The sequence below is a fragment of the Pongo pygmaeus genome, chromosome 11, assembly GCF_028885625.2.
Source record: "Pongo pygmaeus isolate AG05252 chromosome 11, NHGRI_mPonPyg2-v2.0_pri, whole genome shotgun sequence".
Taxonomy (NCBI): Eukaryota; Metazoa; Chordata; class Mammalia; order Primates; family Hominidae; genus Pongo; species Pongo pygmaeus.
In genome coordinates, this window is record NC_072384.2 from 72,059,975 (window position 1) to 72,087,384 (window position 27,410).

Sequence of the window (27,410 nt, forward strand, 5' to 3'; positions counted from 1 at the left end):
TTAAACTTGTGCCACATAAATCTTGCCCTTAATAGAACAGTATCTTGGGTTTTTAAATGTCCCCTACATAGTGGGCTGGGAGAGAGAGCAAATACAGCCACCGTCACCCTTTTCCCTGCTTACTAGGGCACTCTAAATGACCATAGCACATTTTTTCAGTGGAATCTCAGAATTCTTTAGGTCAACATTGGTCAGCCTTCACTGTTGTGTGGGTGTTTGCAAATAAGACAGCACCTGTTTGCCCTCCTGGCCTTGCTAAATCCCGTGCATATGGAAGGCACCCTATAAATGTATGCCTGATGGATATGAGTCCTGTTGGTTTGTGAGCTTCTTAAGAATAAGGCTGACATTTTGTTCTTTTTTGGTTCAAATCTAATACATAGAAATGGATATTCAGTAGGTATTTGTTGAGCTCTTTGATTCCCCAAATACATTAAAGGCTTTTAGAGAACAGGAACCGGGGTAACCATTTCTTTAGAATGATCTTCTACATGCTGGTACTTTGAAAAAAAAATTATGGTAAAATATACATAACATAAAATTTATTTTAACCATTTTAAAGTATATGGTTCAGTATTGTTAAGTATATTCACATCATTTCTTGCCCGGAAATGATGTTGTTTCATATTATGAGGCCATAAAGTATTGATAAGCTAAATAAACTTTAACTCAGTATATGATTGTGCTAAATCATTTAATACTATATTCTAATGTGTATTAGTGGCAATAAAATTAAAAGTTTAACATATTTTATGGTACAAGTTGAAATTTAGTCTCATAGCTTATTATGTGTTTTTCCAATGTGGTTAAGGACTGCCGTGAGTTGAATTCAGCAGCTGTATACCTGGCACCAACAGCCTTTGAGAAACCAAGTAATAAAAGTTTTTAATTGAGTAACAGAAAATTGCAACTGATAAAATGCCTGCTATATTAGCTTATTTGTCATTTATATGTTGTTAGTACTCCTTAACTCTTGGTAGATTTAAGATGAAACCAAGAGTGGTTTTAGTTGCATTCTGTGTTCCGATTGAAGCTGAGGCTTGATTTGTGGCTTGAAGTTTGAAAGGAAGTGCCTGTTTGTTCAGGGAACACCAATTGGACTAACAGCTGTCCTTTGTAGTAAGGTCATCTTCAGCTTGTCTTGCAAATACTTTCCTTGTTCACTAATCCCTGCTCCCCACCCTGCTTCCTTTACAGCCATGTTAATCTATTACCTGGGAGCAGCTCTAGATTCTTGAGTTGGTAGTGACTAATTTCTCTGTTGCTCTCATCCTGTTGAGTTTAATAGGCTCTCTTTTTTTTTTTTTTTTAACTAATGTTTTCATGATGAGATTTCTAATAAGCTATTTGGGAGCTATCAGAATAGAAACTAATAAATATTATCTATCAGCTGTCAGAATAAAAGCTTACTGAGGGTTCTGAACTGTGAGGCCACTGAAGGCAGGGGCTTGGGTCTGATTTATCTGTGTTTGCCTAGAGCTTTAACAGAGCCTGACACTTGTAACTCTTAAAAATATACTTTAAAATAAATCTAAACTCAGCCAGGCATGGTGGCTCATGCCAGTGATCCCAGCACTTTGGAAGGCTGAGATGGGAGGATGGCCTGAGCCTAGGAACTCAAGGTGAGAGTAAGCTATGATTGTGTCACTGCACTGCAGCCTGGGTAACAGAGTGGAGACTCTGTCTCTTAAAAAAAAAAAAAAAAGAAAAAAAAAATCGAACCTCAGTGCATAAGACACAGGTGTTTTCATCTGTGAACGAGAGTAGACACATTCTAGTAATACCCAATGTTTTTGTGAATTTCTTTACAATTGAAACTATTTTCCACTTGTAGAAGTTGGGAAGGAACTTGGGGAATGGCCTAGAAAGGTAGACCACCACACTCATTTCATAGAACAAGAAACCGAGACCTAGGATTTGTCATAGTCCTGCAGCCAGCTACAGACAGAGCTGTGCCCACAACTCCCTTCTTGTCCTGAGTTGTTTCTGCTTCATTTCCCACTAGAACCCCATCCTGCCCTCACCCCTAAGCAGAGGTCCACCTAGCTAATGTGTCTGTTTTTATAAAATGTCACCAGAAGCTTAAGTACATCGGTTCATGTCCCATCAAACTTGCCTGAATCTCTTTCTCACCATAGAGAAGTGCCATCCTGAGTTGCTCAGATGATAAACATTTCTCCGCTAGATACTAGGCTCGGATTTGCCTGTGGCCACAAATCCAGAAGCAGCTGTGTGTTCCCCATGTTGGTCACCAACCCGTGTCATGTTTCTGAATAAGGAGTTCTGGTTACCGCCACACCCCTCATTCATTGCTTTAGATTAGATGAAAGGCGAGGTGCCTGACTCAGGCCACGACTCACTCTGCTTGGGTAAACCCAGCTCCTCCTGGTAGGAAGTGATTGCCCCAGGCAGGTTGATGAGTGCCCACAGCATGCAGGACTAAAGCATTTGGACCCTGCAGCTATTTATAAACAGCACTTTACAGTGCTTTCGGTCTGAATATTGGTACTCCCCTGGAAAGGACTGATTCAATCCTTTCTGAAAGGAGGATAGACGAAGGGTGAGGAGTTCGTGTCGGATGTATTTTCATAGCTGAAAGGTTCCTCTGAATGCTGTCAGTGCCATGGATGTTTATAGGGAAGGTTAGAGTTCCTGTCTCTGATGTCATTCATTTTATGCTGTAGCTCACTTGACTGTGGGACTCCCTAGGAAAGCTTATCTACCTTTTCAGCTGTTGCACCTCTTTTCTTCCATGTAGTTTGCCCTCTGCCTTACATTCACTCTTCATTGTAATGCCCCAGTTGCCAGCACAGTGCCTGGCGCACAGTAGGTATGCGTTTGTGAGCTTGCTTTACTGATGTGTTGTCATGCCTCTGGAACGGGCTGTAAAAATCAATCTTTGACTCTTTTTGCCAGCAACCGCCTACATAAAGACAGCATGTATGAGCTTGTTTTATGCAATTATAAGGTTTGCTTCATGACTTGTGGGCGCTGTTTTTTTTTTTTAACCTCACTATCTCCATCATTTTCTCTGCAAGATTTTCAGTGACCCCCGTGTCCATGGACTGACCTCCATTTTTAAAATTTCATTTTTAATTTATTTTTGAATAGGTAGTACAGTCACATGGTACAAATATTAAAACTACGAAGATGGAATGAAAGTCAACCTCCCACCCTTGATCTCTAGGCATCCTGTTCTTCCTGGAGGCAACCATTGTTTTACCAGCTTACTGTGAATCTTTCAGAGCTACCTATACATTTACAAGCAAATATGCACATAGATTTTTTTTACTCATTTGCCATGTAGATTCTTCTGCACCTTGCTCTTTTTCTCTTGGTATGTTTTAATGCCTGTTCAATCTTGTAAATAAAGAGCTTCCTTATTATTTTTAATCTCTGCATAATACTCAGTTTTGAGGATGAACTATGATTTATTTAACCAGTCTGGGTATTCAGATAATTTCTAATCCTTTGCTGTTAAAAGCAGTGCTGCAGTGAAGAGCTTTATGTTTCCCTCATTTCACCTTAAATGGAGGATCAATTAATTCCTAGTGCAGAGTGGACTGGCCAGCGTTGTTGTTTTAATGGTCATGGCTGATTCTGGAGGAGTGATTGCCCTCATTCCTTTCTATCCTAACCGTCTGATAGGACCACAGGCTACGCTATCAGTGGGTTTAGTAGAGTCTTTTCAACAATAGAGTTGCCAGCCTTATGCCCAAGCTGTTGGATCCCTGAAGGCTTCAATGTTTGTGTCCTAGCTGTACTTTATGCTTGTTAAAATGTATGTGTTAAAATTAGAATGGCTTGTTGGAATGTGTAAGATTGCGTATAGTGTTTCATGTTTCATCACTGTGTTGAGTTTACAAAGTTACTTGATGTTATTTCTTTTTTCTTTTTTGAGACAGAGTCTCACGCTCTCGCCTAGGCTGGAGTACGAGTGGCGCACTCACAGGTTACTGCAGCCTCAACCTCCTGGGCTCAGGTGATCCTTCCACCTCGGCCTCCCGAGTACCTGGGACTACAGGCATGCACCACCACGCCTGGCTAATCTTTGTATTTTTTGTAAATATGAGGTTTCACCATGTTGCTCAGGCTGGTCTCAAATTCCTGGGCTCAAGTGATCCTCCCACCTTGGCCCCCAAAGTTCTGGGATTACAGGTGTGAGCCACCGTGCCTGGCCCATCGTTTCATTTGATCCTTGCAACACCCTATGAGAAAATTTAGATAGAATGATTTCACAGATAATCCACAGTGATACTCAGCTAACGGGTGGTACTGCCAGGACTTGACCCCACCATTCTTGTAACTTCCTTGGTATTTCTGATTATGGTTTTGGCCTGCCAGTTTGTTATGGAGCAGAAAAGAAGATGTAAGCTTTCTGGAGGTAGTAGCTGCTACAGGCATACGCTATATTATCTCAGCAATAGCAAGTCCAAGTAGGACTGATTCGGTATACACAAAGAAGTATTAGTTGCTAAAATATTGAAATAACTTTCATTCTGGTTGGTACAGGTTGAGTATCCCAAATATGAACAACCAAAATCTGAAATGCTCCAAAGCTGGAAACTTTTTGAGTGTTTTTGAGTGCCTGCCAACATGACATGCAAAAGAAACATTCACTGGAGCATTTCGGATTTTGGATTTTTAGATTTGGGGTGCTCAGTAAGTATTAATGCAAATATTCCAAAATCCCCGCCCCCGCCCCCTGCCAAAAAAACCCAAAAACCCAAAACACTTGTGGTCCCAAGCATTTCAGAAAAATGATACTCAACCTGTAAATAGCTTTGCCCCAAACCCCCCTGAGTGTCTTTCTCTACTTCCTTGGCCACTTTTCACATAGGAACCCCCATAATCGCCACATATTTCCCCCCACAACCCAGCAACTAAAGGGGAAATGCCCTCATTAAGCGAGGAGCCCCTGGATTGTAGCTCCCGTGCTATGGCCACCATCTGTGCTTGCTAATTGGTTCCCAAGCCATACTGGTCCCTAAATATTCTTAAATCTCTAAGTGCAGGAATGGAGTAGTAAACAATTTAAATGTTTAGGCATATAAATTTGATTTCTGTAGGTTTTTTTGTTTGTTTGTTTTGTTTTGTTTTTGAGACAGAGTCTTGCTGTCACCCAGGCTGGAGTGCAGTGGCGGGATCTTGGCTCACTGCAACCTCTGCCTCTCAGGTTCAAGTGATTCTTCTGTCTCAGCCTCCCGAGTAGCTGGGACTACAGGCGCCCATCACCATGCCTGGCTAATTTTTTTGTATTTTTAGTAGAGACAGGGTTTTGCTATGTTGGCCAGGCTGGTCTCGAACTTCTGACCTCAAGTGACTGCCCGCCTCAGCCTCCCAAACTGCTGAGATTACAGGCATAAGCCACTGTGCCCGGCTGGTATTTATACTTTGTAGATTGCCTTTGTTGTTCATAGTATCCTATTTCTAAATCTGTTTTCTTTTTCTTTTTTTTAAAAAAAAGTCAGGCGCAGTGGCTCACGCCTGTAATCCCAGCACTTTGGGAGGCCGAGGCGGGTGGATCACGAGGTCAGGATATCGAGACCATCCTGGCTAACACGGTGAAACCCCGTCTTTACAAAAAATACAAAAAATTAGCCGGGCGCGGTGTTGGGTGCCTGTAGTCCCAGCTACTTGGGAGGCTGAGGCAGGAGAATGGCCTGAACGCGGGAGGCAGAGCTTGCAGTGAGCCGAGATCGCGCCACTGCACTCCAGTCTGGGCGATAGAGCGAGACTCCGTCTTTAAAAAAAAAAAAAGAAAAAAAAAAAAGAAAAGCCTGAAAGACCTCTTTTGGTTTTGCTTTTTGCTTTGTGTTTGTCTTCCCGGCCTCTAAAAATCTGGGTAGCTAGTCTGAGGTGTTGGGACCCAGGACTTGCTCTCTTGTTGCTCCACCATTGGAGCCTCAACCTCAAATTCAAGGTGGTGGCACCTACATTCCAGGCAGCTGAAGAAAGGAACAAAGAACAGAGTCAAAGGCACATGCATGCCATCTTCTAAGGAAAATTATTGGAAGCAGCAGTGTGATGCTTTGTCACACGTCCTATTCAGCAGGACTGAGTTGTGTGGCACAATCCAGCTAAAGAGGGAGGTTCACTTGAGTAGTAGTTATTCAGCGTGGCCTTATGCCCAACTAAAAAGTCTTTTACTATAGGAAAGAGGAGAACTGATGTTGGGTGACAGCCAGCACTCTCTGGCAGAGCTACTAAGCCTGTTGTTTCATTTATCTCATTTAGAAAATAAACTGTGACCATATTAATTTCCTTTTCAAAGCATTGAAAAATTTGTGTTTCCTGAACTATTGGAGTAGTAAAATGGGTATGGTGACCCACCAGGTGTGAGCTCATTAAGTCTACCTTTTCTCTTCTTGTTTTTTAATAAAATATTTTATTGAAAAATGATGGAATTTAAAGTCGCCTTTTCCTTTGCAGATGAACTATTTGATAACAGGTTTTAAGAAATGAATCTTATTTTTTGAGTTAACACTGATAATATTTATGCTTGGTACACTTGAAATATATAAACCTGCTTGGTCACAACATGCTAGAATTTAAAATTATTAAAAGTGATGAATTAATGACAAAACTTTATTCCCATAACAGAAATTTACTAAGCATCTACTATGTGCCAAGCGCTGTGCAAAGGTCAGGGGTGGAAATGGTGAGCTCACAATCCAGTGTGTACAGTTTCCTAGACTTGGTTTCTTGAAAGGAAAACTCACTAGAGATTGGACTCCAAATCACAAATGTCATTTGGCAACTGATAAGTCGGGTATCTGGTAATTCAGAAGCACAGGAAATGATTAAATGCCACATTTGACAAGATCTGGCAGCTGCCTTGTGAAACTGAAAGAACAGGATTGCTTGGAGACAGTTATCAGAACTTGGACTTTCATTTTTCCTTGCTGCAGTAGACAGTGTTTTACTGTGGCTCTTTAAGAGATGTCGTAGTGGTATGAATTGCTTGGTCAGCTGAAAAACTTTTCACCTAATTTTATTTTTAATTTTTTTGAGACAGAGTCTCACTCTGTTGCCCAGGCTGGAGTGCAGTGGCGCAATCTTGGCTTAGTGCAACCTCCACCACCCAGGTTCAAGTGATTCTTGTGCCTTGGCCTCTGAAGTAGCTGGGATTACAGGTGTGCACCACCGTGCCCAGCTAATTTTTGTATTTTTAGTAGAGACGGGGTTTCGCCATGTCGGCCAGGTTGGTCTCAAACTCCTGACCTCAAGTGATCTCCCTGCCTGGGCCTCCCAAAGTGCTGGGATTATAGGTGTGAGGCACCACGCCTAGCCAAATTTTATTTTTATTTTTATTTATTTATTTTTTATTTTGTGAGATGGAGTCTCTGTTGTCCAGACTGGAGTGCAGTGGTGTGATCTCCGCCTCCCAGGTTCAACCTATTCTCATGCCTCAGCCTCCCGAGTAGCTGGGATTGCAGGCGTCCACCACTACGCCCAGCTAATTTTTGTATTTTTAGTAGAGATGAGGTTTTACCATGTTGACTAGGCTGGCCTTGAACTCCTGATCTCAAGTGATTCGCCCGCCTCAGCCTACCAAAGTGCTACGATTACAGGTGTGAGTCACCACACCCAGCCCCAATTTTATTTTAAAATGAGCTAGTTATATATTTATTTCTGTACTTATAAATTTCTGTTGAAGTGGAATTCTTCATCATTTTGAATGCAGGCCAGTTGCTTTTGTGATTTTTATGTTGTTGCTAATGTTATTCTTTTTTCCTTGAGGTTATTGAAATTCTTATGTTGGGAGATAAGAAGCAAGTGTTGGTGGACCAAGGTCACACCAAAAATAGATCCTAGGGATAGAACCAGAATTCCAGAATTCTTTTCCTGTCTCCTCCCCCATTTTCCTGATCTGACCACTCTTATTAGCATATTCCATTTAAATAGTTGAAATTGAGGGTTGTGATTTCACATTTTTTCCCCCTGCTACATGGTAAAGACTCTGAGCTGAAGGAGTTGAAAGTTGTGGATGTTAAAAACGCGTTCCGCTTTGGATGTTCTTTATTGCATGAGCTCCCTTGCTCTTAATGAGACACACCCATAGTAAAGTACACTGAGTCAGGTTAAGAACTAGAACCCTCAGGTGCAAATGTCACATGAGCATCATATTCACTAGAAAGTGGGTTTAGTTCTAGCATGCTCTTTCAAGGAGGCAGGAAAGAAGGCATTTTGTGAAAATTTGGGAAGGCCAGGATAAAATTGCTGGTCTTGTGCTCCAGTTAAAGGTAACAGGTATTCTTTGCCTTTAATTTTGCCTTTAGCACAGATCTCAGAGTACTTAATAGACGTTAATTATAACTGACCATGCTCTTGTAATAGATTTTTTTTTAATGAGTAAACTGGGATGTAGTGATGTCATCAAATCAAGCAGAAAGGAGACCCTCGGTGTAGTGGTTTAGAGCAAGATCTGGGAGCCCAGGAGTGCTAGGCACAACTCCTGGTTTGTCACTTAGCAGCTGTGTGACCTTGGACAAGTTACTTGTCTTCTCAATTTGTGTCCACATTTGTAAAATGGGTGATGGCAATAGTGTCTCTTATATTATTGTCTCTTATAGTGTCTCATATTATTAGGCAGAGTACCTAATATGAGAGCATAGGAGATGATAGCTGTTGGGGCATTATTAATAATAGCTTGTTTGCCTCCTTTGAAAGTAGGCTATGTTTGTGATTTCTTAGAAGGTTATTAGAAATCTAGTCTTTTGAATGTGAAGTCGTAGTTTATAGTCAAAAGAGAGCCTCAGCCTTTTAGCCAACTTTCTGTGTAAACATGAAAATTCTGGGCTGGATTTGTTCCACTGTGAATTTTAGCTCATACTTGCCCAACTGGATTATCCAGTAAGTATAATTTAAAAATAGGGTTTGGTTTTTCTTCTCCAAGTACCCTTAAGGTTACAAAAAAAGCAGGATCTGCTTCCTGCCCTCAAGGAGTTTATAGCCTAGTAAAGTGAAATTGGGAGAAGTACTTGCCTTTGGAGATGATGAAACTTGAGTTAGGGGTCTTGAAGGCAAAACCGTAGGTAAAGCCTGGAGCTGGAGCTTGGTAATTGACAGTGTTTATGGGGTTGGGGGCAAGGTGGCAGGAAAATGTGAGCAAAGGCGTCAGAGTCCTTGTGTACCTGGGAAGTGAGAAGAGGAGGGGCAGCTCCTGGTGGATGGCCAGGGTGTGGCTAGATGGAGGAGGAGGGCTCCCAATTGTGGTGGGAAGAATGCTGCACAGTGGGAAGGGCACTGGGCTGGAAGCCCTACCCATGTCAGGGAATGTCTGAGCCTCAGATTTTTATTTTCTAGAATGAAGATACTTGCCCCCCAATTGCTGAGATATTTGAATAAAAGTATATATGAAGGATTTTGTAATTATAGAATGTCCTACAAATGTGAGTAGTTTGTTTGCTACTTTTTTGGCGAAGAAAAATATTGGGATGCATGAATAATATCTACCTAAGGTTGTATTCATCCCACTTATTGAATGCCAAGGATATACCAGGTACTGCTCCAGGTATTGTATTCAGGGAACAGAAGAAGAGTCTCTGTGCCCGTGGAGCTAACAGCATTCTAGGGGAGGAAAGATGGGCAGCTGACTTTCATGATCTCAGGTACTGATGAAGATTGTGAAGATTATTACATCGGGTAAATGTAGGGATGATTTAGAGAGAGCTGGTAGCTAGGATGTTCAAGGAAGGGCCTCTGTTGAGAAAGGGGATGGTTGGCTGGGTGCGGTGGTTCACGCCTATAATCCCAGCACTTTGGGAGGTTGGGAGTTTGAGACCAGCCTGACCAGCATGGAGAAACCCTGTCTCTACTAAAAATACAAAATTAGCCCGGCGTGGTGGCACATGCCTGTAATCCAGGCTACTTGGGAGGCTGAGGCAGGAGAATCGCTTGAACCTGGGAGGCAGAGGTTGCAGTGAGCCGAGATCATGCCACTGCATTCCAGCCTGGGCAACGAGAGTGAAACTTCCTCTCCCAAAAAAAAAAAAAAAAGAAGGGGATGGTGGAGTTAGCCCTGAGGAATATGAAGGATGCAACCAGCGAAGATCTGAGTCAAAAGTGTTCGGAACCAAAGGAAGCAATTTCGGTGACTCTGAGATGGAAATGAGGCTGCTATGTTCAAACGACAGAAATGGAGTCAGTGTGGCAGGAGTGCACACCTGAGGGGGTGCAGCCGGAGAGGGAGAGAAAGGGCCACTCACCATGGGCCTTGTAGAATGTGGCAGGAATTCAAATTTCATTCCATTGGCCATCGGAACCCACTGGAGGGCTGTAAGCAGAGGATTGATGTGATATGACCTGAGATGTGCAAAGAACAGCAGTTGCTCTGTGGAGGACGGGCTGGGGTGGAACAACAGTAGAAGCAAACCAGTTACAATGATGCTATAGTTGTTCAGGTACGACGTGATGGTGGCTCAGGCCTTTGTTTTAGGAGTTTGCAGGAGCTCAGAGCAGACAGTACAAGTGGCTACCTTTAGGCAAAACAAATGAAAGGGTTGATCACAAACTGGATTAAAGTTAGCAGTGAGAATACTGAAAAGGAACTACTGAGAAGTGGTCAGAGTAAAATGTGGAGGTAGAGCCTGTAGACTTTATTGATGCATTGGACGTGGGATGTAAGGGCAAGTGAAGAATCAATGATGACTCCTAGGTTTCTGGCCTGAGCACCTGAGTAGATGGTGTACATTTAGTAAGATAGAGAAGGGGTCGGGCATGGTGGCTCAAGCCTGTAATCCCAGCACTTTGGGAGGCTGAGGCAGGTGGATCACTTGAAGCCAGGAGTTTGAGACCAGCCTGGCCAATGTGGCAAAACCCCATCTCTACTAAATATATATATATTTTGTATGTGTGTGTATATATATATAATATACACACATGTATTATTTATTTATATATAAATATATTTTTATGTATTTATATAATATGCAAATATATATTTATATAATATGCAAATATATTTATATACAAATATATATTTATATTTTATATTTTATATATAATTATATATTATATATATTTTATATTTATATTTCATATATTATATATAAATTATTTAAATTTAAATATATATATTTTATATATAAATATATTTTTTGTGTATTATATATGTATGTATATATGTACATATATATGTGTATATATACGTATATACACACATATATACGCATATATACGTACGTATATATATATATATATACATATATACACACAAAAAAATTAGCTGGATGTGGTGGCGCATTCCTGTAATTCCAGCTTCTTGGGACGCTGAGGCATGAGACACTTCAACCTGGGAGGCGGAGGTTGCAGTAAGCCAAGATTGCACCACTGCACTCCAGCCTGGGTGACAGAGCGAGACTCTGTCTCAAAAGAAAAAAATTTTAAAATAAAGATCGGGAAGGAGGCCGGGCGCTGTGGTGTAATCCCAGCACTTTGGGAGGCCAAGGCAGGTAGATCATTTGAGGTCAGGAGTTCAAGACAAGCCTGGTCAACATGGTGAAACCCTGTCTCTACTAAAAATACAAAAATTAGCCTGGTGTGGTGGTGGGCACCTGTAATCCCAGCTACTCGGGAGGCTGAGGCAGGAGAATTGCTTGAACCCAGGAAGCAGGTTGCAGTGAGCCAAGATTGCACCACTGCACTTCAGCCTGGGCAACAGAGCAAGACTATCCAAAAAAAAAAAAAAGGGAATGCTTATGGCAAGCCTGGCTGGGGGAGAAGCTGAGTTCCATTTTGAATGTATTAAATATGAGATGTTAAGTGGAAATGTTTAGTAGGCAATTGAATATCTGAGTATGGAGTTCAGGAGAGAGGCTGGGGCTGAAAAGAGGTGTTTTGAGAGTCATCAGTGAATGGATGGTGTTTCCAGCCACAGGATGAGAGCGCAGCTAGAGATGAGGAAAAGGTCTAAGATCTGGTGGAAGAGAGGAGCAACCAGGAAACTCGAGGAGAAATTGGCAAGTATCGACTGACTTGTACATCCATCTACCTTGCTGTCCTTCCTCCCACTGTTTGGTCTAGTTCCCAACTGAATCGAATTAGAGGACCAAAAGTGAACTGGATGTGGGAAGTCACAGAGACACTTAGATCTCTCTGCTCTTAAATCAGAGCAGTGAGCCCACAATTGAAATTTCTTGTTGGCCAGGTGTGGTGGCTCATGCCTATAATCCCAGCGCTTTGGGAGGCCGAGGCAGGAGAATTGCTTGAGCTCAGGAGTTTGAGACCAGCTGGGTAACATAGCAAAACTCCATCTCTACAAAAAATAGAAAAATTAGCCAGGTGTAGTGGCATGTGCCTGTAGTCCTAGCTACTAGGGAGGCTGAGGTGGGAAGATTGCTTGAGCCTGGGAGGTGGAGGTTGCAGTGGGCTGTGATCATACCCCACTGCACTCTAGCCTGGGCAACAGAATGAGACTGCCTAAAAAAAAAAAAAAAAAAAAGATTTTTCTCGGTGGGGGCAAGATAGGAATGATCATAGTGGATAGTTTCTAACCTTGCAGAATATACGGGCAGTGGTACATTTTCAGTTAGGGGAAGAAAAGATTAGAAAGGGCTCTCTGCACAAAATTAGAAAGGGCTGTCTGCACGGTACCCTCCTAGTAGTGTTACCATTTGAAGCTCCAGCAGTAAAGAGGAGCCCCTGGTGTTTATTCTCACTGCTAACATTAATCAAGTTGGTGATCGACCCTTATGTTTGTGTTTCGCCTCAAGGTGGCCACTTTCACTGTCTGCTCTGAGTTCCTGCAAACTCCTAATAATCCGAGGGACAGAGGGGAGTGGTGGTGTACTGTTCTGGTATCTACTTTTATGATTCAAAAATCTGTTCTTTTTGAAATCACATGGTACTTAAAGATATGTATATTATCTTCTCTGTCGTCTTTTACTCCCTTCATTTTTACTTTGGTAATTTTACCTATTAAGATTGTGAAGGAACTTGACATTTTAGGGATTTCTTGTAGATGTTGTAATGAAACACGGTTTTGGAATTTGATTTAGAAAGAGGTGGAATATAGTCCGTTTTCTTTCTCTGGCTTCCCTCAACCTTCCAGTTCTTTACAGGTGGTTCATTGCTTTGATTACCAGAGGCCTTAAATGCAGGCTGCATAGTTGACCATGCGACCTGTGAGGCTCCCTTTGAACCTTTGTCCGTATTTCTGTAAAATTAGGAGCTCAAATGAGATCAAGCTGGGCTTCCTTGATTTCTTCCAGGGAATAGGGACTGGTGGGAGTCAGTGGCAGCAAGTCTTGTCTAAAGGTGTGAGCAGCAACAAAGCAACACAGGAGGCAGGAAAGGACCAGGCTTCATTAATGGAGGTGATGCTTGAGCTGAGATGTAGAGGGGATTGGGGGCTGGGCACGTGCTTTTTGGAGAATGGGCAGCATTTGCACAGTGTGGGAGTGCAAACAAAGAGCCTGGTGGACCAGCTCCAGGTGGTGACCCCATCAATAGGAATAGGGTGATTCTCCTGCATTTTCTCATCTGTAAGTAGCCATGTGGGGAATCCAAAAACCAGTTACCAACATTCAAAATTACTAGTGCTGTTAGTTCTGCAAGTGTAAAATTAGAAACAAAGTTCAAGCTTCATCTGCCAAGTTGAAGTTTCTTAAGCGTTCTCTCAAAACCCATATTAATGGACTCGTTTTGGCGTTTGTAACCTGGTGAGTTACAGATAAGGGCATTTGCATTAACTAGAGTTGCCTTTTGAAACTCCTCAGCCCTAGCTTTGGTTTCCCAAATGTGATGTGGGTATTTGGAGTAAGCTGCTGTAAGACTAAGCTGTTAGTAAGCATTTGATTTTGAGAGCCCTGTTTCCTTTGCAGCTCTTACAAATGCATTACTCAGTAGGAATTGTTGGAAATTAGAATCATTGCCTCCTCTAATAGTCTAGTTAAGGTGGGGAGGTGGGCCCAGTCACAGCACAGGGCAGAGCAGTCACTTAGCAAGGAGCTCAGGAAATGTTTGCTGAATGAGAGTGGAGGAGTGAAAGGTTGTGTTCTCAGCCTGGCAGCTGGCATTTCTGCATCACTTTTACTCAGAGATTTGCAGACAAAACTTTTTGTTTAAAACAATGCTATGTTAATTATAATCTAACTCTTACACACTTTTTTTTTTTTTTTTTTAAATCACAGTACAGGGCTGGGTGCAGTGGCTCATACCTGTAATCCCAGCACTTTGGGAGGCCGAGGCAGGAGGATTGCTTAAGCTCAGGAGTTCGAGACCAGCCTGGGCAACACCGTAGAACCCCGTCTCTACTAAAATACAAAATATTAGCCAGGTGTGGTGACACATACCTGTAGTCCCAGCTACTCGGGCTGAGGTGGGAGGATTGCTTGAGCCCAGGAGGTGGTTGCAGTGAGCCATGATTACGCACTGCCCTCCAGCCTGGGCAACAGAGCAAAACCCTGTCTCAGAAAGAAAATCACAGTATACATGGAATACAAAGGTTTTTTGTGTTTGTTTTTAAGAAATAGAGCCTTCGAAGGAGCATGTGGCTTATTGGTATTGGGCTGAAGGATGATTGCATGGGGCCCATCTGGATAATCCAAGATACTTTCCTGGGCAGGGGCATTGACAGGGATATTCCCTACTTTCTTCCACCTTTAGAGGATTTACTTTAGAAATGGTTTAAGGTTCCTCAAAGTTTTAAGTCTGCTCTGTTGGAATTATTAATACTGGAGTTTGTCTTTTAATTGTGTAAATTACTTGGCTTGTTCATTACAAATAACCGTTGAATGTCATGTAAGTGCTAGGCACTGAGCTGGATGCTAGGTGGTGCAACAGTGACGAGGACAGGTGTGGCCCCTGCCCCCACAGAGCTGACCTTCTGGGGAGGGAGAAGGATAGTGAGCAAATGGTCTCACACACAGTCGTATAATCACTAACTGTGGCCATTGCTGTGCAGGAAAGGCAAATGATAAGAGGTGGGACCTGAACTAGCCTGGAAAGTGGGAAGGTTTTTTTTTTGTTTGTTCGTTTGTTTTGAGATGGATTCTCGCTCTTGTCCAGGCTGGAGTGCAGTGGTGCCATCTCGGCTCACTGCAACCTCTGCCTCCTGGATTCAAGTGGTTCTCCTGCCTCAGCCTCCCGAGTAGCTTGGACTACAGGTGCACGTCACCGTGCCCACCTGATTTTTGTATTTTTAGTAGAGATGGGGTTTCACTCTGTTGGCCAGGATGGTCTCGATCTCCTGACCTCATGATCCACCTGCCTCGGGGAAGGTTTTTAAGCAGAGACATGAAGGGATGAGTAGGAGGATGCCTGGAGGAGAGAAGAAACTGTGCAAAGGTCCTGAGCCAGGAGAGTGGTGGTGGTTGGAGGGGTGTGAAAGAAGCCCAGTGTAGTTCAAGAGTAGAGAGTGATGGAGAGGGTTAACCCAGAACGTGCCCTTTGGAAATACTTAACATGAAATACTTTTACCTAAGCCATTGTTAGGATCTGAGTTCTTGGTGTCTGAGCACAACTGAATGTGAATAAGAGGCTGTTTGGATTTCCTGCTGTGGATGGCAGGATGCTATTCACAAAGAAGCCTATGTCCTGACCTTCCAGACCTGCTGCTACATTAGGTTAAATGGCAAAGGGGCATTAGGTTGCAGAAGGAATCAAGGTTGCTTATCAACTGATGTTAAAATCAGAGAAGTATCCTGGATTATCCAAATGATCCCAGTGGTTCTTGTAATATGGAAGAGGAAGACTTGAAGATGCTCGCCTGCTGGCTTTACAGATGAAAGAAGGAACCAAGAGTCAGGGAAAGTTTTCCTGCTGGGCACTAGGCTTAGTACCTGAGTGACGAAATAATCTGTACAGCAAACCCCGGTGACACGAGTTTTCCTGCATAACAAACCTGCATGTGTACCCCCAAACCAAAAATAAAAGTTTAAAAAAAGCTGGAAAGGGCAAGGAAACAGATCCTCCCCTAGAATTTTCAGGAAGGAATGCAGCCCAGTGAGACCTGGGTTGGCCTGTGGCCCTAAGGAACTGTGAGATAGTAAGATAAGATGAAGGCTATTATAATAACTGTGTCTTAAGCCACTAAGTTTGCAGCCATTTGTTAAAGCAGCAACAGAAAACACTCTGCCTACCCAACTCAAAGTTTTGTTGCATAGGTGGGTGTTACCACCAAGTCACTTGGCAGTGATGACCTCTGGTGCTTGCTTTGCTGCTCACAGAGCAGTGGAGAGTGGCTCTTACTAAGCCACGCCTGCAGGTAAATATTGCTCAGTAAATACTTACTGAGGGCCTGCCACGTGCCAGACCCTGCTCTCAAAGCTTGGGATAACTCCTGGGTGAAAATGGTAAGATGTGTGCCCTCACCAAGTTTCATTCTAGATGCCTCTCAGCCCTACCCCATGGAGAAGGGCCAGCAAGAGTGTGAATTTCACATCCAGACACCAACGGCTGCTGCTAAATAGTTGTGAATAGCAGTGACTTTCCCCTGAAAAAGAAGTCCCTTCCTTATCTTAACTACTTGTAGGAAAACACATATATACTGAAATAGTTTCCTTCCAGGTTATTCTGAAATGATTCTTTGGGACTGATAAAATGGGACAAACAGAATACAATAATATTTGCTGAAGCGTAGCTCATTACTGCTGGATAGAACTTGTTGTGAGTACAGAGTTCTCAGATGTTTTTTTAGATCTCCAAATCAGTCACCAAAATAAGGAAAATAGTTTTTTCATAACTTAAAGTACACACACACCAACATGCATATAGGCTAGAAAGCCTGATATGAGGTGTTAGTCTGGTAGATTGATTTCTTGTTCAAAGGGAGAAGAGTTTACAGAGGCAGAGGCACAGGGTTTGGATAAACGCACAAACAAGCTTTAACGCCTCCTCTGCTTTTCTTCACCAGGTGGGGAAGGCAGGGAACGGGGGGACCCTTAACTAAAGAGAGGAGAGTAAAGACTGAGCAGTCAAGGCAGGCCACCAGGTTTGCTGAGGGCAGCCAGGAAGTGGTAGAGGGTGTGGACATTCCCTGTTAATCACTGGCCCTTAGAGAGCAGGCACTTCCCCCTGCAGCCAGAGGAGACACAGTACTTCTGTCAGTGGATACCTGGAGGGTCAAGCTGCGGGAAAGGAGAGGGACTCTTATAAGGCCAGTGAACTTTGACGAGATGAGCTTACCCTCAGGTGTCCTGATCATGTGGAGACTGGCCATATGGCTTCCCAGATCAAAATAACTCACCTGTGCCTGTGAAACCATACCAGGGCCAGATGCAGCCACACTGTTGAGATTTGAAGCGTGGTGCTATTGAATTCAAGCTGCTGCATCAGTCAGGTTTCTTTACCAGCTTTCTATCCAAGCCTGGGGTGACCATATCATTCATCTTCCAAACTAGGACACTTTTAATGAAAGGAAGTAGAGTGAATGTTCAATTTTTAGACAACAGGTATGATCCAGGACTGTCCTGGGGAAACCTGGACTTATGGCCAGCCTAGCTAAGGCTAGAAGCGTTAACCATTCCATTGGATGGTCTGATGACCCAAAATGGCTCAGTACAACATAGCCTGTGTGTGGAAGGGCCTCAGCACCCCCAGGAGAGGGATTGTCCCAGGTGCCCTTGCTAGCATATGTCTATGCCCATAGCATAGACAGCTCTCTGATGTAGGGGTCTAGAATAGGTGTTTTCTTTATAATCCAAATACAAAGAAATATTTATTTTTACCCCAAAATTATTCCCCTTGTATTTGAACGTTATAAAATTGTTCTCTTATGAGAGCTGCCCTTCTGACCACTTTATTTTGGAACGACACAGTCATCTGTTCTAAACACCTTGGCTAATCTAAAAGGACCTCAATCCATTTTAGTTGTGGATGCTGATACAGGTTAACTTTGGTTTTAAATAAAAATAAATAATTTAAAGAAGGAGGCAGGCCACTGTGGTGGCTCACACCTATAATCCTAGCACTTTGGGAGGTTGAGGTGGGCGGATCACTTGAGGTCAGGGGTTCGAGACCAGCCTGGCCAACATGGTGAAACCCCATTTCTACTAAAAATACAAAAATTAGCCAGGCATGGTGGCAGGCACCTGTAGTCCCAGCTACTCAGGAGGCTGAAGCAGGAGAATCGATTGAACCTGGGAGGTGGAGGTTGAAGTGAGCCGAGATCACAACACTGCACTTCAGCCTGGGTGACGGAGCGAGATTCTGTCTCCAAAAAAAAAAAAAAAGAGAGGCAAAGAAATTTAGTTCACATTCAGTACTCATTCCTCAGGATTTAGCATCGTAATTGCAAGTACTGGATGTTACAAACTTTAAAACATCCTGGAAATGTTCTAGAAAACTGGGTTAGGCATTGCTCTCTGATGAAGTAATGTCAAAGAAACATACAGAATTTGATTAAAATTGCTTGATGAAATACAAATGAAATTATTTTTAAATGAATGTTTAGTATGTGTGACTTTAAATGTTTGTATAAATTTAAACGATCAAATGTCAGTTGACTTTCATCTGCATTCATAAAGCTTAAATACACATGTTAGCCAAAAAAAAGTTTGGAATGTTTTTCCCCATTCATTCATTTAGGCATACACAGTATGTGAGGAGCGGCAGTTATGACAAGAGAGACGTTGTGGGAACAGCTGGGGAAAGGCATCCCCCTTCAAACTGTGGGGGAAACTAGGCTGGGATGAAAATCTGATGCCTGCAAGGAATCATTGTATTTTGACTTGTGGTTCCAGATGGCAAGCTAGGTATATGGGTTTGCTTCCTGGCTCCTCAAGGCTCCCTAATAGTTTAGAGATTATGAAGAAGTGGAAAGCAGATGGGATCTGGGCTTATGACCTTAGCAGGGGAAGGAGCCAAGTCTAGAGTTCATCATGTTCTCCTCCCCCGCCCCCCAACCAAGAGTGATCAGGTAAAGCAGGGACTAGGAGAGAGGAGTGGGTCTGGAAGTGAAGGACCACACAGGGGTCCACGGAGACCCGGTGATTCCATCGTTCCCTACCTCTGTCTGGAGTAGGGGCTGCTGGCACTTAACACCCTGGCTGAGGGGAAAATACCAAACCCATAGCACTTTTTGGGGGCAGAGAGATAGGGGAATGTTGACATGTGCATGTTTTACAAAGCTTAAATTAATTACAATGCACAAAAATAAAGAATGAATTCTTTTTTTTTTTTTTTTTTTTTGAGACAGTCTTTCTCTGTCACTCAGGCTGGAGTGCAGTAGTGCAATCTTGGTCCTGAAACGTCCATCTCCGGGGTGCAAGCAATTCTTATGTCTCAGCCTCCCGGATAGCTGGGATTACAGGCGTGAGCCACCGCACCCGGCCAAGAAGGAATTCTTTATAGAAGTAGATTAGGCCAAGTCATGACACTAAAAATAAAAGAATCCCTAAAACTAGGGCTTCTCGTGTGAATGCTGGGACCCCAAGAATTAAGCTGTCCTCATTCTGGCATTTGAAGAGTGGTTTGCAGTCTGATAACTAGCTGGCTACCCACTCAGCCTAAAGCGAATCCCTGGAGTCAGCAGCCCCACCCAGGACTCCCTTTCAGAATTCCTGCTCAGGGTGAGAGCGAGCCAGAAATGGACCTTTTTATACAACATCAGAACAAAAGAGAACAAGGATTATCAGGCATGTGATGAGAGCTAGCAGCATAAAAGGCAATGGCCGAAGTAAACCAACAGAAAAACTACAAGAAACAGATAATCCAGGAACACAAAGAACTGTAGGAAAACTTCTAGGCAAAATGCTTAGAATTTTGGGAACATGTTAAACCCACAGAATAAGATAAGGATCTGTTATGTAAAAGGCACAGTCAGAACAAAGAGCTCTTGAAGACTGCAAATGTGACTACTGAAATTAAAAATTTCAGTATAAATACCAGAAAATATAGTTGAAAAATCTCAGAACCACAGAGGAGGGAAAATGAGAGAAAGGGTCGATTAACCCAGGAGGTTCACCACCTGACTAGTTAACAGAGGTTTCAGAAAGAGGACAGAAAACATACAAATGAAATGATCCACACACAATAAAAAGAGTTTCCGGGAAATTCATGTCCTAAGTCTGCGGAGTGAAAGAGGTCACACATAGGCTTACCATCATGCTGTTCAGAATGCCTTGGGTTAAGTAGAGAACGTAAAAGTCACCCTCGGTGGAGCACAGTGGTTCACGCACTTTGGGAGACTGAGGTAGCCGGGGCCTCGAGGTAGGCGAATCCCTTGAGGCCAGGAGTTCAAGACCAGCCTGGTCAACATGGCAAAACCCCATCTCTAATAAAAGTACAAAAATTAGCCAGGCGTGATGGCGCATGCCTGTAATCCCTGCTACTGGGGTGGCTGAGGCATGAGAAGCACTTGAACCTGGGAGGCGGAGGTTGCAGTAGGCCAAGATCATGCCACTGCACTCCAGCCTGGGCAACGGATGGAGACTCTGTCTCAAAAAAAAAAAGTTACCCTTTTGAGAATCAGACTAACACCAAAATTTCCACTGGCAACACTGGATACTAGAATTAATTACAGCAGTGCCATCAAGGTTCTGAAGAACATGTTTTTCAACCTGGATAGTTTCTACACCCAAACCATCAAGAGTGAGAGCAGCATAAAGACATTTTTGTATATGCAGAGTCACTCAGTTTACCTGTCATATGCTATTAGGACAGTATTTAAGAAAGTAATTCAAACAAGGGGGAACATCAGATCCCAGATCAAATCCAGTTACCCCGGATAGCCGTGAAGGGCTGTTCCAGCATGATCCTGTGTAGCAGGCCCAGCAGAGCATTAGGTCTACATTGCTGCAGAAAGGTCCAGGGGCTCTGAGAAGGGAGTGTGAGCCAAGATGAGATCCTGATTTAACACGGGTATGGCTTGGGAGCTTAGAGAAGATTGAGGCTTGGATAAAGGTGAACAATATAAGAAAAAAGAAAGGCAATGAGAAAAGCCAAGGAAAGCAAGAGTCATGGTCCAAATGTGAAGTACACAAAGCAATTGATAGAATGTAAGAATAGCAAGTCTGTTTGACCTTAATGCTAGGAACAGTTTCCTTTGAGGCCGAGGGCTTCTGATACTGCTCCCAGACAGAAAAAGGAAAATCAAAATACAGTTTGGTTCAGCACTGAATAATATTTATTTGGCTATGTAAAAGAATAGATGACTGAATTGTGGTTAAAAGGCAAAATGTAAGTGGTAATAGGTCCTGTAAGTGTAAAGGTGTAGCTGGTAGATAGCAAGACATGGAGAAACTAAGAGGAAAGTTTGGAAGGAAGAATCCAAGTGCTCATAGCTTTGTCTCACTAACTAGGGAATCAAGATTTTTGTCAAAAGTTGAAGGGAAAATAGAGTTTAAATCTTTAAAACTCGGAGTAGCAAATAGAGGAACTAAATCTAGTTATTCAACATAGGATGGGAAGTGGCAAGCAGTTTGTTCTTTCCTTTTCATATTATGGGGCCAACAGTTATTGCCTAAAGCTGATAAATCAATACATATATAATAATCCAGAATTATGGAGAAGTAAATCCAGAATGAAAAGTAAGAGGTTTGTCCAGAGTGTGGGGCTTGGGATGAGTTTGGAATCTGTTGCTTTCTACCGTTAAGTCCTTTATTTTTGATTTCCTATCATTTGTACTTACTACTTTAGCAAAAATTAAATCCTGAGTTTGAAAATGGGTTAAATGTAGAGGTGACACAATTGCCACAGTAATGCTACTTCTAACTTTTTAGGTCTTAATTTGGACAAACTAAGAAGGCTGTGTTTTAAATTAAGCAATAATAGTGTTCTTGTTCTAATGGTGCAATATTTCATGTTTCCTCTGACCAGCTTGCATAGCTAGGGGCAGAATCTTTAATCCTTGAGGAAATGAATTATTGCCAAAGACAGTGAAGCAAAGCTGCCATTGTCCTTGGAGTTTTATAAGTGTCCCAGTGTTTAGAACTTTTGATTTGAAGTATTTATGCAAAAGTATACCAGCTCTCTTTGGGGGAGAACTTGAATATATGAAACGAGTGTGGCTTACTTGAAGAATTTTGAAATAACCTTGTGTTCATAGCATGATAGTGAGTCCTGAGTCTCTGTGCCCAGAGCTCTGATTAGACTCCAAAGACCTGAATTTATATCATATTCCCAGTTACTGTTATACTTATATCGTTAGATTTTTACATTCCATTTTAGTATCTCAGTGTTTATTTCTTATCATTAAAGATGATATTGTGGTTTTGAGTTTTGCCTTTTAAGTGTGGGTTTCTGATATGCTGAAATCCCAAGGCAGTTTTTATTTCGGTGCAGCTTTAAAATTCAGTGGAGGTCATTGTCCACTGGCTGGTTTTGAAATGATCTTAGTTCACACCCAGATTCTTGCCCTTTGTTTAGTTTTCCTTGCCTTGACCGGATATGGGAATAGACCTCTCAGGCTCTGCTCTGTTAATTTCTATCACTTCCCCTACAAAGGCCCTAACTCATATCCCTTGGTCCCTGTGGCTCTGAAGGTCGAGTCATCACATAGCTCTTTCTTCCTTCATACGTACTGGGACGGTCAGTAATGAGTGCTACAGCTGCCCTGGTCCTAGGAGTTGCTGTGAGCATCCTGGTGGTGCCCAGAGAGTACCTGCTTTTCACACTGAACCATCTGGGTGGCCTGGGCTCAGTTTTTGGCGTTTAAGGGCCTTGGAGGGAAAGGGAAGAAAGCTGGAATTTGAGCATAAATTGGATTTTGTGTGGGCTGAGGGTCTTCCTAGGTGTAGACTGTCCCTCCTGGACCTGTACCCACTCTGCTAGCTCAGGAGCCAACCATGTCCTGAACAGCTTAGACCAGCACCCAGACCCTAAATGACCTAGATTAGGAAGTAGATAGGTTGTTCTCTGCTGTCATTGTTTGGACACAGCTCTACCTTATTTATTGTTCCCGCTAGGCATAGCCTCAGCTAATGGGCTGTGATCTCCAGCCTTTAAGGCTGGTTCTAGGCAGAATTAAGAGCCTTTGCTTGTTTCCCAAACCAGGGAGGGCAGCTTTACCTTGAGGATGAAGGCACCTCCAATTGCTGAATGTGGTTGTGATTACTGTGTTCTCTCATCAAGGTGTAGCTTTACCTTACCTTTTGATGATGGGTTCTGCCACCTTATCGCTGTGGGTCCCAGGAGACCGGGTGCAACCGGAGCAGGGGCGCCCTCTGCTGCTGGGTGTTGGCTCTTCCTCCCGCGGCCACCCAGGGGATTTGCAAGGGGCAGTGGAACACCCCTGCTTCCTCCATCCCCTGCGGGACCACCCGAGGTGGAGGAAGGACAGTGCCAGGACCATGTGCAGGCGGAGCCCATCCAGAGGTGGTGCAACAGCTAACGTTATTCTCTGTGGGTACGTTTCTCTTGTCGTTTGCAGGTCTCTTCTCGAATCTCTTGTCCTTTTTCCCCAAACCACCCTGCTGCCCCCATCCTGCCGTGCGGTCTGCTGTCATCTGCAGTAGCCGCCGCATGTAAGACACGAGGACTTCTTCTGCAAGAGCTTGGTGTGGGCATTTGTGAAATTTTGTCACCACACCCCCTGTAGCCAGCCAACAAATTCGAGTTAAATGCCTATTCTTTGTCCCACACATATTAGTTACAGAGAGTGGAGAACAAGTGGCAGATAGAGGCTGGGGGAAGCCAACCCACTCTGAGGGACTGGGCATGTAAATGGGACAACCTCCACAGCTTATTAAACCACAGGACACCCAAAAGCAGCTGTACCCTGCAGGACACAGCAGGCTACGGAAGCCTGGGGCTCAGAGGGTCTCTGACCCCTCGTCCTTTAGTGCTGCTGACCAGGCTGCTGATCCTCGACCCCTTCTTGTCACCCCATTGTGTCCCTCTTCTCCCTTTTCTCTGTCTCCTTCCCTTGCAGCCTTTGCATATGCTGTGTTCCTTACCTGGCCACCTCCAGCCCTGCTGTCATCTCTTAGTGACATCCTCCCTTCCTCTCCAGCAGGTGCTGGTGTCCACAGCACTCTGTTCCATCCTCTCATTACCTCTAGCTCCCTGTGGTTTCATGACCTCATGACCTGTTCATGGATCAGGCTTCCCCAGGCCAGAGATTGAGGAGTGGGGGCAATTCCTTATTCATCCTAGGAGGCTCTTAATCAGCGTTTGTTGAGTGAATAGGTGAACGAATGTGGGAATGGGATAAACAGGACATAAGCCCTGTGCCTGCCTTAGGTAACTTAGTAGCCACCTTGGGTGTGGGTGAGAAGAGGAAGTGGTTAGGAAGACACACAGTTAAGACACTGGGACTCCTGTGCTGCTTTTTCTAGGCTTCTCTTTGCTGGTGGTTACCTTTACAGGAAATCTCTTACCCAGCCTTCACTCCACCCAACTGCAATAATGCTTTTCTTCCTTCCCTCTGCTTGGCTCTATTTTCTGAACTTTATTAGCATACAGAACAGTTCTGCTTGTGATGTTTTATTTGTGTAAGTTTTGCCCTTTCAACTAGGTTGTAAACTTGAAATCCTGGGTTTTACTTCCTGAGCAGCTTTGTAAAGAAATGGAGACAACATTGCACCAAGATAATTTTTGTCATGGCCACCCACTAGCTGTGAGATCTTAGGGGATGAGTAATTAAGCTCCTCAAGGCCTCTGTTTCTTTATCTGTAAAATTGGAGGACTGGTCTCTCTTAGGGGCTTCCAGTGTGAAAGTCCTGGGGTTCTGGGCCTCTGATCCTGGCACTCCACTTATCCCTTCCAGCACCCACCACGTGACTCCACCTCTGACATCTGCCAAGTACAGTAATTGAACACATTCACCTTACAGTCTAGGCCAGTTCACCTCCCAGGTACTTGTTTGTTGGCGTTCCTGGGATCAGGGACATCACTGGAATAGGTGTGGAGCAGACCTGTGGGGACCCCTGTGGCCCCGGCCTTGCCTCTGTCCTCTGTCAAGAAGGTTCAGGCACCAAGGACACTGCTCCAGTTCCTAATTTAAGTCTGTGTGTCAGTTCTGTACCTTGGTGTGTGCTGTTTTGTTCCTTCAAATGTAGGGTGGGTTTGGAGGTGTGGAGACTGACTGTGACTGTCCAGGGATCTGGGAGGAAGGACAGTGCTCGGGCTATGTGTTCTCCATGAGCCACCCCTCCTTCTCTGGGCATCATCTGGCCCCCTTCCCTGCTTTCCAGGTACACTTGCCTCCCGTGGCACCTGCTGCATGATATTGGTTTAAAAAAAATATGTTGAATCCTTTATTGGAATGATTCCTTTATTGGGACCCAACAGGCATGAAGGTAATAGAGACTATTTGGTTTGTATTTTCATTTGTTTTGCTTTTGCTTCTGAGATTTGTGGGTTTCTTGATGGCCAGGAGTGGCTTGTTTTCTGTTGTAAGAGTTTGTTGTTTGTTACAGGTTTGTGTTCCCAGTCCTTTTCCTCAGCTCCAGCCTTGTTTCCAAAACTCTCAGCTCTTGGTTTATCTCTGTCCAGTCAGGTGTGTGTTCTTTGTCTTTGTTTCTTGTCCTAGTTGTTCCATGAGTCAGCCAGGCCTCAAAGATTGTAAACCTGATGGTGAGTAAAGGTATTAGCAAAAGAGACCTAGCAACAAGGTCGTTGGCTCTCTAAAGAGCCTGCCCAGCTGTGAGATGGTGACATTTTAAGGACTGTGGATTTGGATTGGGGGCCTCCTTATAGGAGATAAAAACAGTCGGTTGGGGAGAAGAAGGAATATTACAGTGCCTAGTACATAAGTGGAGCTACACCAGTTGTCCCTGAATCCTTTGTGGGAGACTGATAGGAGGAGAGAGGACGAACTCTTGTAATGTGACAAAAGTGCAAAGAAGTAAGAACTGACTTGGAAGAACAGACATCAACTTGTACACCTCAAATATATCTGCTTTTTATTTGTCCATTCTACCCTAATAAAACTGGAGGGAAAAAAAAAGAATTGGAAAGAGGCCAAGGCTGCAAGTGAATAATTCAGTCGAGTTGTATCTTACTTACCGTTAGGTTCTCTCAATTAGTATATAAACTGAAAATCTAAGATATAGTCAGAATTACCCTTGAAAACTACCTCAGGAAGGCACAGTGTTAGAAACTGACATATTATTGCTTATTACATTTAGTGTGGCCATTTTTTCCTTCCATTGTCACAAGTATTTGGTTTCTTCTCTTGAGTTTCATATGATATCCCTGGCTTCATAGGGGCTTAGAGGTTGTATTCTATGAAGAGGGTGTCTTTTAAACACCAGATCATACCCAGCAAGAAATGCTGATACTATGAGAGACCGGCCTATTTTCCTCGTTTCGGTATCCCCTCTTTGGCTTCCCCTGTTTAGTTGTGTTTGTGCGTTTTGCATGAACCAGCCATAGGACTCTACATTTGTTCTCACTCACTGCCTAAGCTGTTGAAGAATTAGTGGACTCCTAGACAAAGAATAATCCCACTATCTCCTAGTTCTGACTGATTTAAATGTTAAATGTATATTAAATTCAAATCTCTAAATTGTCTCTGTTTCATCAACAGGTTGCTCGTGGGGGCCCCGCGGGCAGAAGCGCTTCCACTGCAGAGAGCCAACAGAACGGGAGGGCTGTACAGCTGCGACATCACCGCCCGGGGGCCATGCACGCGGATTGAATTTGATAACGATGGTGCGTTCCTTTATCTCACTCAGCGTTCACTCCGGCAGCTTGCCTGTACTGTTTCCATGAGGGAGGAGAGTGGGGACAAACATTTATTCTTGTAGAGAGGACCTCTTTTAATTGCATCAGACTTGACTGTTTTTTATTTGCCCTGAAAATATTTACTTTACTTTCTAAATCATACTGGGATGCCGCGTGTTTTGCTGCTTCTCCTAACCGTGGTTTCTAAACCGATATGGTGTAGGGATGTTGCCACCTAGTGATGTGTTGAGGTTCTGCAGGAGGCAGTGGAAAAACTGATTTCATAGCAATGAAGAGAATGAATGAGCGTTATCTTGTATTCATCAGCCAAAAGTTCTCACATGCTGTTAAAATATTTGGGAGAAAGACAGTTTTAAATATCAGACCCCTTTGGAATGAGAGCTGGCTAACAGAGATAGTTTTCCCTACTGTCTCAGAAAGAGACCTGTTTTGTTAAGGGCTCTGGATAGGTAGAAGATACCATGAGGTAGGCATGTTGACATCCAGTGTACCTGGCTTCTTGTAGGTTGAGCAGAGCAATTAGTGTACTGAGAAGCTCTAGCCAAACCTCATTTGATATGTTCGGTCTAAGTAGATCTGCAGATTCGTGTTTATGTTCTTCTCTTGCTTCTTCATCTTTTAGAAATAACATTTGTTGGCCAGGTGGCGGTGGCTCACACCTGTAATCCTAGCATTTTGGGAGGCCGAGTTGGGTGGATCATTTGAGGTCAGGAGTTCAAGACCAGCCTGGCCAACATGGTGAAACCCCATCTCTACTAAAAATACAAAAATTAGCCGGGCGTGGTGGTGCACGCCTGTAGTCCTAGCTACTTAGGAGGCTGAGGCATGAGAATTGT

At 43.5% G+C, this 27,410-nt stretch overlaps 1 protein-coding gene across 2 annotated transcripts in view; it reads left to right on the top strand.

Moving 5' to 3' along the window:
• ITGA6 (integrin subunit alpha 6) overlaps positions 1 to 27,410 on the top strand; it is a 79,309-nt gene that overhangs the window by 12,278 nt on the left and 39,621 nt on the right. For both annotated transcript variants that reach the window (XM_054477040.2, XM_054477042.2), the window contains exon 2: positions 26,417 to 26,541. In XM_054477040.2, the coding sequence (XP_054333015.1) occupies positions 26,417 to 26,541 (125 nt within the window). The remainder of the gene's footprint in view (positions 1 to 26,416; positions 26,542 to 27,410) is intronic.